The sequence below is a fragment of the Protomyctophum bolini genome (genome assembly GCF_963924005.1).
Source record: "Protomyctophum bolini genome assembly, chromosome: 22".
Taxonomy (NCBI): Eukaryota; Metazoa; Chordata; class Actinopteri; order Myctophiformes; family Myctophidae; genus Protomyctophum; species Protomyctophum bolini.
In genome coordinates, this window is record NC_137883.1 from 15,162,503 (window position 1) to 15,174,359 (window position 11,857).

The 11,857-nt window shown below is 41.5% G+C and overlaps 1 protein-coding gene across 1 annotated transcript; it reads right to left on the reverse strand.

Moving 5' to 3' along the window:
• Nucleotides 1–1,457: 1,457 nt before the first annotated feature.
• dtwd2 (DTW domain containing 2) lies at nucleotides 1,458–9,974 on the reverse strand. Its single transcript, XM_080755786.1, has 6 exons — nucleotides 9,725–9,974; nucleotides 8,756–8,846; nucleotides 8,513–8,607; nucleotides 7,667–7,883; nucleotides 5,009–5,137; nucleotides 1,458–3,642 (listed from the first exon to the last, which is right to left on the reverse strand). Exons 1-6 carry the CDS (start codon nucleotides 9,925–9,927, stop codon nucleotides 3,466–3,468), a joined length of 912 nt encoding a protein of 303 aa, XP_080611912.1. The 5' UTR covers nucleotides 9,928–9,974; the 3' UTR covers nucleotides 1,458–3,465.
• Between the last annotated feature and the right edge of the window lie 1,883 nt (nucleotides 9,975–11,857).

The following is an 11,857-nucleotide window of genomic DNA, read 5'->3' on the forward strand; positions in this document are numbered from 1 at the left end:
AAACCAACCAAACGCTATTTGCAGGCTCGGGCGGACCCAGGCAGGGACCCAGAGACACAGAAAGCTCCGTATAGGAGTGCTTGCACCACTCAAAAAGTCAAAGAAGTTTGGGGTAATGCACTGGCGAAAATAGGGCCCTCAGAGTTTTGGCTTTAGGAGCTAGGATGACACATTCAGAGGTTTGGTTTAGGGCAGCGATACTCAAAAGTTTATGGCCGTGCACCCATTACCTCCTGACCTAGCTGACGCACCATCCCCCAACGCTCAGTCTCGTTGTATTTGACTGTTTTAATATGTTTATGGCAAATATTCACAGAATGTCACTGCACTGATAAGACACACTGCTGCACTATACATCTCCTTACAATTTTGTTTACCAGATTTTGCCGTTTGTTAAATAACACCGTAAAACCACCATTACCCTTTTCATGTCACGCACCGCCTAGAGGGCGTTTGCACACCGCAAGGGGTGGATGCACCACAGTTTGGGACCCCTGGTTTAGGGGATGTGGTTGAAGTTATACTGGTGGCACACACCGAAATTAGCAGATCTATGAGCTTAAATACAAATTTCGGTATTAGTTAATTAGAAATGGCTTTTTTATGGCATTTATAAAACCACTGTCTTAATGTGTGTGTGTGTGTGTGTGTGTGTGTGTGTGTCTGTCCGTGCATGTGAGCGAGCATACAGTATAGTTAGTCAATTTTCACTTTAATAAACTAAATTTTCTCCATATAATTTGTGTATTTGTCAAAAAATCTAAACTTTTTTATGTTTTAAACGATGACACATTTCCTCATCTTCCCTGTTAGATTCTGTCCTCCGCCAGATTGCAGCAGTATTGAGTTCCTCCTGCCTGCATGAGTTGTAGTCTTGTAAATTAGGCTTGTTTACATTTGCGCTGTGGCAGCGCTTCAATATGTCATCAGTCTCGCGTTGATCCCACCTCTAGCGGCCGCATATCGCTCCGATCGGAGTACATCGTCTCTGCCCGAGGGACCAGATGGGAGCGGGAGGAACTCACTGCCATCTGGCGGAGTCAGGTTAGCTGTTTGATGATTGACCTCACAAAAGTACAGGTAAAAATCTTGCCTGCATTATAAAAAAAATAGAATTACAGATTAAACAAGTGGTATATATATTGGAACTTGAACACTGTAAAAATAAGCTGACAAATGGCAACTTTTTCCTGATTGACTGAAATGTTGTCACCTGTATACATTTTGACACGTTTAGTTTTTACCAAAATATATAGTGTTACTATAGTGTTACCCTACCTGTAACACTACGCAGTTTGTTCCGAACAAATGCAGAAAGGTGCACATAGTTTCCATATCCGCTCTAGTCTACTCTAGATCTAACCCGGATGAGTAGCCTGCAAAGCAACTCGATCTCAACCCCGTCTGCCATTATAAGTAAACACTAAAATAGTAAAAATGTTACTTTAGTAACTTTCCAACACTTTTATTTTAACTTCATAAAACCAAACTTGAATGAGGGTAAACCAAATAAAATATAAAATATTTACAGAACGCAATAAAAACAACCATTTTACTTGCTGTTAAAACAAAACAAGAGATAGAAAATAAATCACACTCATGTGAAGTGAGTGGCGTTCTTATCATCATACATCACATTCCGTGCTCAGCCAAAACCTCTGCGCTCAAAAAAGGTTTATAGAAGAAAACATCTGTCCAGTGGATATCTCTTCTGTCCAATAGAATCATCCTTAATTCTACATTTTTGTTTGTTATTTTTACTATATTGGAAAGGTTTGTGTGTGTGTGTGTGGGAGGGGGGGGCTGTTATATAATGTATATTAATATTGAACCAATGAAAACTAGCAAAGGTAGTTCGGCCAATTTTTTTTTTTTACTTATTTTCAACAAAAACAAAACACCCCATGAAGCCTTGAATTGTGGCCTTTTTTGGTCACATTCCTAAGCCAATCAAATTATTGGCTCAGGAATGTGACAAAAACCAAAACAAAATCCATGAATTCAAGGCTTCATTGTGAGAGTTTGTGACTAAATTATAACTACATTTGGGTCCATTTGGAACACAGGTTCATTTTTTCTTACAGTAACTGAAAAGGAAGGTTTTTGGACATACAAGGTTATCAGCCGAGAGTTTCCCTGCAATCCAGCGTCTTCTTCCGATGTTCCAAGTTTAACCATTTAAACTACATACATTGTTGAGCAGAGTGCCTCAGGGCTCTATACTAGCCTTTTCTATTTTCGTTTAACAATAAATATTCACTGAAAATGGCTGTTCGCTGTAGATCGGCTATTCACAGGCAACGTGTTCCACAGAATGCCGGTGGTTAAAGGTCCCTTAGACACTGTGACGAATAATAAACAATGTGGAAATGCTTCACAAATAGTTTACATCAAACTATTCATTCGGTCTCTCGCAGCGAAATCTCAACTAAACAAAACATTGACGTCATTGAGTCATTTTATCGTCTACTCAGGCTTTTGTGAACACCCCAGATGATATTCATTTATCAATACAAACCCATTGCAACTTCAAACTCCATTTTAACCATGATACTGTAGATTAATCAAAAACACCAGTCCTTGGTTCTGGTGACGCATAGTCGCATACTGCCCTCTACTACTACTCCTAATACGTGAGGGGGCGTTTGTATTGTACTTCATTTTCCCAAAAGATTAAAAAGAAAAGTTATTGAAAATAACACGTATTAGGAGGCCGGTATGAGTCACCAGAACCAAGGACAGATGTTTCCGATGAATCTATCATGGTTAAAATTGAGGTTGAAGTTAGTTACAATGGGTTTGTATAGGAAGGGAGCGTGTCTGATACAAGTAATATCAAATATCTAAATACTGAATCAAGCAACTTAAAAACTATCCGAGGTGCTAGTAGTAGATGATAAAATGACCCAATTTCTTTGTTTCCCCTTTTTCTTTTTTTGTGAAATATACCTTTAACATCACCCACTTTCAGCCGAGTCTTCATATAACTGGTCCTCACTAATGCTCAATAAGATGCCACTATTTCGGTCTCTCATTGGTGGGCTATGGACAGCTCAGAAACTTGCCTACCAGTGACATCACCGTTGGGCTAACAGAAACGACAGCCTTTCTCTTCCTCATAAGTTAACGTCCTGAAATAGAAGTCATAGCTCTTTCATTAATAAAAACAATATATGTATATCAATAAATTGCCAAACCTGTCTGATAATCTCACTAGTAGGCAGGTTTCTTTTGTTTATAGCTACAGGTTTACGGTTTCCCTCGCTTCATCGTATGACCATAGATAGGGCTATTTTCGGCGGTCCCACCATGAGGGCTAATAAAGCCTCTGTTGCAGTCGATCATTCATATTCATCTGGGACAAATGTTTTCCGTCACCAGTTTCTCCATCCTCTTGATCATTCATATTCATCTGGGACAAACGTTTTCCGTCACCAGTTTCTCCATCCTCTTGATCATTCATATTCATCTGGGACAAACGTTTTCCGTCACCAGTTTCTCCATCCTCTTGATCTTGCGTTTGTTTTTGGGCATGGGCTTGTCGTAGAGGCCGTTCCTCAGCAGATGCTCCTTGCTGTGATGAACCTGAGCTCCGTGCTGCAGCTGGAAGGAGCACAGCGCTCGCAACGGCTTCAATAGAACCTGAGGGAGAAAATATATTAAAATAATCTAATCTATTAAAGAAAAAATAATATATACACACAAATGTAAAAAGCTGTCACTGTCCTAAAGTCGGCGCCAGCTTCATTCAGCCCAGCTTTGAGTTCAATTTGTTGGTCGTGAAGCCAAGGAAACACCGTTAGAGGCACAAGCCAACTTCCAAATGCTTGTGGCCGGGAAGTGAGCTTCTCAGAGCGGGCAGCAGTTCGCTGGCCGTGTGGACTGGCTGCAGTGTTGTTGTCAGACCTGCTGCTCTCCTCCTCTCCTCTCACACTCGTTCTCAACTTCTCAGCGTTAAAACAAATACTGGCTAAAATAATTACAAACCTATACTAAGCAACATGTTCACATAAACTAAACAAGATACTAGGGGTGCTCCGATCACGTTGTTGTTTGGGGCCGATCTCGATCACCGACTTTTTTTCATGATCAGCCGATACACTTATTTTCAGTACAGTATATCAGCTTTTGCTTCAATATATCTAATATATCAGCTAATATATTCAGCTAATCTGAATACCATGGTGAGGTTATGGGTCTAGAAACCCTGTTAGACCGGGTATACTGTAAATACATATATTTAGCGACGGACCGGATGCTATCCCGGATGTAGCTGAAGTAGCTTGATGTAGCCAAAACGCTCGACAACAACGGGAGGTATGATTCATTCTAATGCGACTAGCGACGGGACCGCGATGGGCCGTCTAACACTTAATAATTTCTTAGAATTGGACGGAATTATTTAGATCAAGAGTTATTCACGTTTTAAGATTTTCGGTCTCGTCGGCTAAAATGGGGGGGGGGGGGAACATTTTCAATGATGTCCCACCGGAAAATAACATTGAATGTTGCGCAACAGACGCTCCCAGCCTGCAGCGATGTGATCGGTTTTGAAATCAATAATCTCCGTCCTTTTTATCAATCTCCGTCCTGACCGCTGGGCGCTACTAATTGATTGAACGGAGAACTCCGTCCTTGCCGCTCAGGGTGTTAACAAGCCACGCTTGAGACACACAGACACACACACACACACACAAAACAGACTATGTGAAACAACATAACAACCAGCTGGCTGGAGGACGCACCACCCAGCGAGGGTCAGTAAGATAATGTATCTGCAGTGCGAAGCTCATTTTCCGGCCACAAAACATATTCATGACAAGGACCTCCAATATTTACAAGCGACTTCGGCGTGAGGGATTATGAATTGACTTTTATAGAGCCCTAAGACCTTTACAAACCCTTTTTTTGGCAATAAATAGGAGTATGATTCGGCCCTAGGGGTCCCAGACCCTGTTGAAAACCCCTGCTCTATGCAATTTAATGTAGGATTAATATGTCAATGTACCTCTTGGATGTATTGATTGTGTTCTAAGATGGACAGACAGGCGGCAGCACACTCCAGTGTGGACAGACACATGTTGGTGGGTTGAGTTCTGATCACATACTGACTGCACACCGCCTTACTGAGCTGAACCTGAAACACAAACATACTGTATTAGCATTTCATTACATTATTATTACACTTGCAAAATATGGCAACATTGTTTTTGGGGCGGTGCCTAACTGCTCCAATGAACAGCTGTGTGTGTCTGTCCCTATGTATGTATGTATGCATGTCCGATTGTCCGTATGTCTACTTGAGTACGGACAGCCATACCTTCAATGGAGCTGTTGAGCTTTACACTGTGCACTTCAACTATTATAATAATACAGTGTAGTACTGTTGAGCTTCACAGAGTAGTACAGTACAGAGTACACTGCAGCAGTCCCCAACCTTTTTTGGCCGTGCACCCCCTGTTACCTCCTGACCTAGCTGAGGAACCCCCAAACGCTCAGTCTCGTATTTGGCCGAAAATGATAATTTAATTTGATTATGGCAAATAACAGAATGTCACTGCACTGAGAGACATGCAGCTGCTGTATACTTCCGTATCTGCTCTATACATCTCCTTACAACAGTGTTTTACCAGATTTGCTGTTTGTGCTAAATAACACCACAAAGCCGCAATTACCCTTTTCATGTCACGCACCCCCTAGAGGGCGTTCACGCACCACAGTTTGGGAACCCCTGGAGTACAGTATAGTGCAGAGAACTGTACAGTAACTATAACAATACAAGTATAGTTGCACCGCTCAGTTCACACAGATGTGATTTGAAACCAAACCAGTTCGCGGTGACAAAATCACCCAGCTCTATAAATGTTTAGGCTAGCTGATAACTGGAACTTTGTAAAACTCAAATACAGTTCAATTAAAAAGCTCTTTACAAAGATAACATGTTTACACTTGAGATGAACATGAACTCTTACTGACAATTAATCTACCTCCAAATCAAGTTCTTTCAATAATATACAATGGGTGAATCAAGTACTGAACGCATCAACCTTATTCCCAGTAAATATTTCGAATGATTTATTTTAACCAGACATTGGTATTAACCACACAAAATTACAAAGGTAAAGTCCATACATAATTGTATGTGGTATAAAGTGGAATAGCACATGAAATTAGAATTGAACACACCACGAAAAACCACTATACTTCAAGAAAGGCAAGGTAGTAAGGTACCATCTGAAATCCTTAATTAGTATGTCTACCTGTCTACTGCAAATTGATTGGCTATAAAAAGGTTGTTTTGTTACCAAGCAGTCACACAAGAAACATCTCATGATGGGTAAAGGCAAAGAGCTCTCACAAGACATTCACAACTTGATTGTTGCTCAGCATCAGAATGGAACGGGTTACAGACGTATTTGAAAATATCTGAATATTTGAGTAAGCACCATTGGGGCAGGGCGGGGGGGGGGGTACTCCTCGCAAGATTACTGACCAGGGAGTCAAAAGGATAGTCAGAAAGAGTGCTCAAAGATACAAGGACCACTCAGTAAGGGCTCCAGAAAGTGTTACAGAGAAAACAATAGGCAATGCATGATTCCACTGCCAAGCCCAAGGCCTCTATGGACGGTCAGCACGCAAGACTCCATTCCTCAGGAAAAGGCATGTCGAGGCTCGTTTAAAGCTTGCTAAACAGTAGCCTGGCCCAGCCAGCGCAATTTCTCGTATAGAGGGGCGGGTGCCGCTGAGATCACGGCGGTGGATCCAGTGGCGTTTCCAGGAATTACATTTTGGGCAGGCAAGAATTACATTTTGGACAGGCAAGATGTGTTAATTGTCGTCTCCCCGCGCACAATCGTAGCACTAAAGGTTTTCAAAGAGATATACCTGCCAGACGAGTAGTATACAAAAGGCTGAAAAGCTAGCATTTACATTCCAATGGGTGATTGAGGGTCGTGCTCTACCGCGACGGCCAATCAGCTGTCCACTAATAGTTTACATGTCTTGTTTTTGTCCTCTTTTTTTCTCATTGTATGGATTTTGGCCAGGCCAGAAATGGATTTGGACCAGGGGGGCAGTCAGACAGATATTTTGTGAAGCCACTAAGGAAATCGGGACTTCCTGAAAGTTCATATAATGGCCTGTTGTGGCCCTGTCATTGGGCCCAAGAAAACCCATATCTCCATAGGGGCCCAACTTCACCTAGACTGTATTACCTTAATAAACATGTTCATGAATACTTTCTGCTTCCAGTCACTAGTTTAAAGTCTCATTTCTCATGTCATAATATTCTTTTTGGAAAATTATGGTCCCATTTATTTAAAAAATACCATAAAGTCGCGTATGTTCTGAGGGGCGTGGCTACCGTTACAGTCTATGATCGGGAGCCAGCCCCCGTTCGAGTCAATATAAAAACCAACGAAGAAGAAGGGGGGAAGTCCTGCCTCATTGTCTGGGACAGCCAATGGCCAGCTGGGCCCAAACTTTGTCCATATTTCTTTACAGTATATGATTTGGACAGGCTCCTATTGGTTCAACGATCTGAGCAAGAAATAAACAGCTTTTTGGTAGAAAGAAAAGTCCAAAATGACAGAGCTTCATTTGTATTTAACCCCGTATGGCCTAATGTTTTTGTCATTTTTTTCACCCGACGTCAACACTATAATACCTGTTTAGGTAGGTGTAGGAGGGTGTTCCTCAGGAACATGTCTTTAGCCTGGCTCCAGGTGCCGTCTATGATGATGACGTTGTAATATGTCCCGCTGGGTTCTGGCTCTTGTGGACCTCTGTGGTTGTGGAGCAGCTCCTCCAGGTTCTGGGCGCCGGGGCCTGGGTACAGGATCAAGGTTCTGCTGTCCTGACAGATTGCAGCCAGATCTGGATGTCTGAGAGGCACAGAGCAAAACAGCCACACTCAGAAAAAAGCTAACTTGGGTGCCAGTTTATGATGTGATTAGAGTTGGAATCCTGAACCGTAGAAAATAATCGGGTCCAACATTCAGGAACTAGAACAGTTTTGAGAGTGTACAAAGGGAACCATTTGAGATTATTAGTATTACCCTTTGCGGAACATCGTATCCAAAAGGTAAATGTAGTCCAGGACACAGATGTTTGCAAAATAGATGGAAAGTAAAATTGAAATGACACGTTTAAAGACATTGCTTATTTAATCAGCCTGCGCCACATTTTTCCCATTGCAGCTGAATCGGAGACACTGGCGGTCGGTCGGTTCCCCCGAGTTGAATTTTTATTTTGCAATCATCTGTAGGCGTCTCAGAGACCAAAATAAAGTTTCACCAATGATCTATTCAACAACAGATTTTTGAGTACAGCACTGTACAGGTGCTTGTGCGTGTGTGTGTGTGTGTGTGTGTGTGTGTGTGTGTGTAGATTGTTTTTGTAGACCTACAAACTAAAAGGATCAAATGAACATTGAGTTTCCCAGACTTGTCAGGTGCCCACTCTTCTGATATCTACAGCTCTAACATCTAACCTCCATCTAACCTAAGCTCACCTTTCTTCACTGAATCTTCTTCCCACCACGACGTTGCATTTTCCTGGAGGCAGACAGGCAGCGAGCAGAGGAACCGTGCGAAGAACTCTGCTCTCCTGAAAATGCCAGAATGAATACATTAATAAATACGAGGCAGTCAATGTGTTAAGTGGTCAGATAGGTGGGCCGGAAACTTTTCAAGTGGGCCCTCGTCCTGAAAAGATTGAGATCCACTGCTTTAAAGAATTAAACATGCATCCTCACCTCTGCTGGATGCTGCACTATGTACAGACATGTGGAAACCTCCAACGGATGCACAGGCAGGAAGGGACACAGACACACCTTCTGAGGACGTCTACAGAGAAGGACATAAAAACCTCAGTTAATATACACATTATATGTATTCATTCATTAATACAACTAATGATTATTTCATTTATTTGGATGTTTACCTTTACAGGTAGCATTTTTATAAAGGTGTAGTAAAGGTATTGTTTTATTTTTTTTCTTTCTAAAATCACACCCATGTGAACTGAAGTGAGGGGCGCTCTCATCATCTCATTCTGGCCAATCACAATTCGGTCCTCACTTTCGTCTTCAATGTTTGTGATTACAGTACACAATGTTTGTGTTTACACAAAGACTCAAAAAAGGGCTACATTTTTCTATAGCATCATTGCTGTAGTGTTTGTTCAGTAACAGGGGTCTCCCCATCTCTCCAACTCTTTAGTAAGGATTCAACAGAAAACAAATGTTCTTTACTAAGGTCGTATAGGGAGAGATAAGTCATACAGGATACAGGATGGATAAACAGTAAGTCGCCACACCAGACTTGTTCAGATTACTTCCTGCTACTTCCAACTAGTCAGGGGATACAGTATTAATAATACAATCTAGGAATACAATTCTTACCAATACATTTCTTCACCAATGTGTTTCATTTCTTCACCAATGTGTTTGTAAGGGTCTCTAGTAAGACAACTGCGGAAAACTGGGGTAGGCTACCATTACCAACCTGGCCTTCATGATTCTGAATCTATTAAGCATTTGTTTTGCACAAAAAACACTGAAAACGGCCATAGCCACTCAACTCACTCACGATATTTGTTCACTATACGATATGTCACTATTTTTTCCTATAGTACAAAAATCTGTTCTATGTATCAACGGATCTACTATTCATAACGCAAAATAACGCGTCGCGGATGATTTGATATTTTATTCTCAACTCACCGGCATCGTAAACAGGTCGGCCGTCTCTCACAAACTTCCACAGGCAGCGCGGCCAGATCTCCAAACGCGTCTGTTTCCGTTTCTTCTTCTTCACAGGACGAATGTCCACCAGTTAGATCTTCACGTTCATCCAGAGAAACCAACAAAGTCGTATTGTTCATATTAATATCGCCATTCAAGTCAGAAGGCTCCTTTTCCATCATAAAATACCGTCCACGGGTCGTGTTGACAAACGACGGGCAACCATTAACAACAGTCCCCCCCAAAAAGCGGAGAAGAAGACCGTACTGGATACGGAAACGGTTTTTGTACAGTATAGTGCTTAGAGTATATGTAGCGGATACGGTAGGCGGGCTGTAGACGGGAGATGAGCACTGAGTTGCAAATAGAAACAGGCAATTCCCACAGTAAAGCCCGGTATCGCGAGCACACAGAGAGCTAGAGTGATTGATTAGAATTTAGACTGTAAAAAGGGGTGTTTCTATGGTCGGAATATTGGCATGTCAGACTCGGACTATTGGTTGTCAGACTATTGGTATGTCGGAAAATCATCCCTGTATTTACACTGCATTGTATGTGTGATATTAATTAATATGTGCTGTCCCATCCAAATAAACGTAAATAATAAATAATATAAAATATTTTTCATGTTAAAGAGGAAACGCCAAACTTTTGATTTCTGGTTTTATTTTGAAAAGGAAACATGATTGAGATATAGAAAGCAAACCGGAATGCAATGATAAGAAAATATCTGCAAATAAATGCACAAAAAAACCTTAAAAAGTACATTTACATTTGTATGGTATTGCTTAAAAAAATCTCCCACGTCTTAAAATATTATTTAAATAAATACTTGAATTCTTTTTTTTAAACATGCTGATGTATTTTCATGATTTAAATTACAGTATAATACAATACATTTTCAGTTTAACATAATATTGCACTTACGTAGTGACTCAAAGGCCACATTCATAAGGTCACAAAAACTGTAAAAGTCAAACTAGTATTAGTCTGAGGGGTAAAACATGTATACACATAAAGTGGTATTTCACTTTAAAACACTTCTGGGGTCATTTTATTATCTATCTATCTAGGACAATATCAATCACCAGAAGCAGGGACGTGTGTTTTCAATGAGTCCAACATTCATTAGAGGACAATATCAGTCACCAGAAGCAGGGACGTTTTTCCAATGAGTCTAACATTCATTAGAAGGACAATGTGTTTTCAATCAGTCCAACATTCATTAGATGGACAATATCAATCACCAGAAGCAGGGATGTGTGTTTCCAATGAGTCTAAGGTCGCATTCTCACCTAATACTTCGGTAGACTCGAATGCGTATGGGAGGAGAAATGGGATTCTTGCATATTTAATTGGCTACGGTTTGCCTTCACACTGTCATGATCCGCAGCAATTGGAAACGCAGCAGGGGGGACCTTTATCAATGTGTTACATTCATAAACTAGCCTACACAGTGAAATGATAAATCTATGGTGATAATTATACTCATAACGTGCATTATGTGTCGTGCCGACGGTCTGGGACTGCCCCCCCCTCTCTCGCTCTCTCACTATAAGCACGCAGCCACGCACGCACTGTTCTTTTGGGCATGGAGGCACAGCGCTGAGCGCACTGATATAACAGACAGCAGCGCAAAATGTTTACAAGTTTATCGAGATGAAAGTTCCTACTCCCCACTAGTCCCCACGCAGTGACAGCAGTCCATGTTTACGGCACGCACAGACAGACAGAATATTCTGTAGGCTATAATACTATTACACTGCACTGCAGTGTTTGTGTTTTCTTAAGCAATTGATTAATGTAGCCTACTCTACTACTCGTCCTCATTTCGATCAGGGCTTCAGTCTCCACTCTCCTCATTCGACCACGTCTATCCACGGTAACGGGACATCTTTGCGCTGCGTAAAATATGCCTTCTCCGTCTCCAACTGTGTTCAGCTCCTCACCCGCCTGACATATGTTTGCTTCATTTCCTGTATTTGCTGCGGATTGCATTCACACCTGCACCGAATCGTAGTCAAGCGCGATTGGAAGCGAAGCGAAACCCCCGTTTTTGCTCGGAGTATAATTCGGTTCTTTGTTGCGCATTAGGATTCGAAAGAGCCTTCA

What these genes read in the sequence shown, in the direction of transcription:
- dtwd2 (XM_080755786.1), bottom strand. Translation starts at nt 9,927, where the DNA reads ATGATGGAAAAGGAGCCTTCTGACTTGAATGGCGATATTAATATGAAC. An exon ending in TCCTACACCTACCTAAACAG is followed by an intron (nt 5,138 to 7,666) that starts GTATTATAGTGT and finishes TTTGTGTTTCAG; the next exon opens with GTTCAGCTCAGTAAGGCGGT. An exon ending in ACAATCAATACATCCAAGAG is followed by an intron (nt 3,643 to 5,008) that starts GTACATTGACAT and finishes TTTCTCCCTCAG; the next exon opens with GTTCTATTGAAGCCGTTGCG.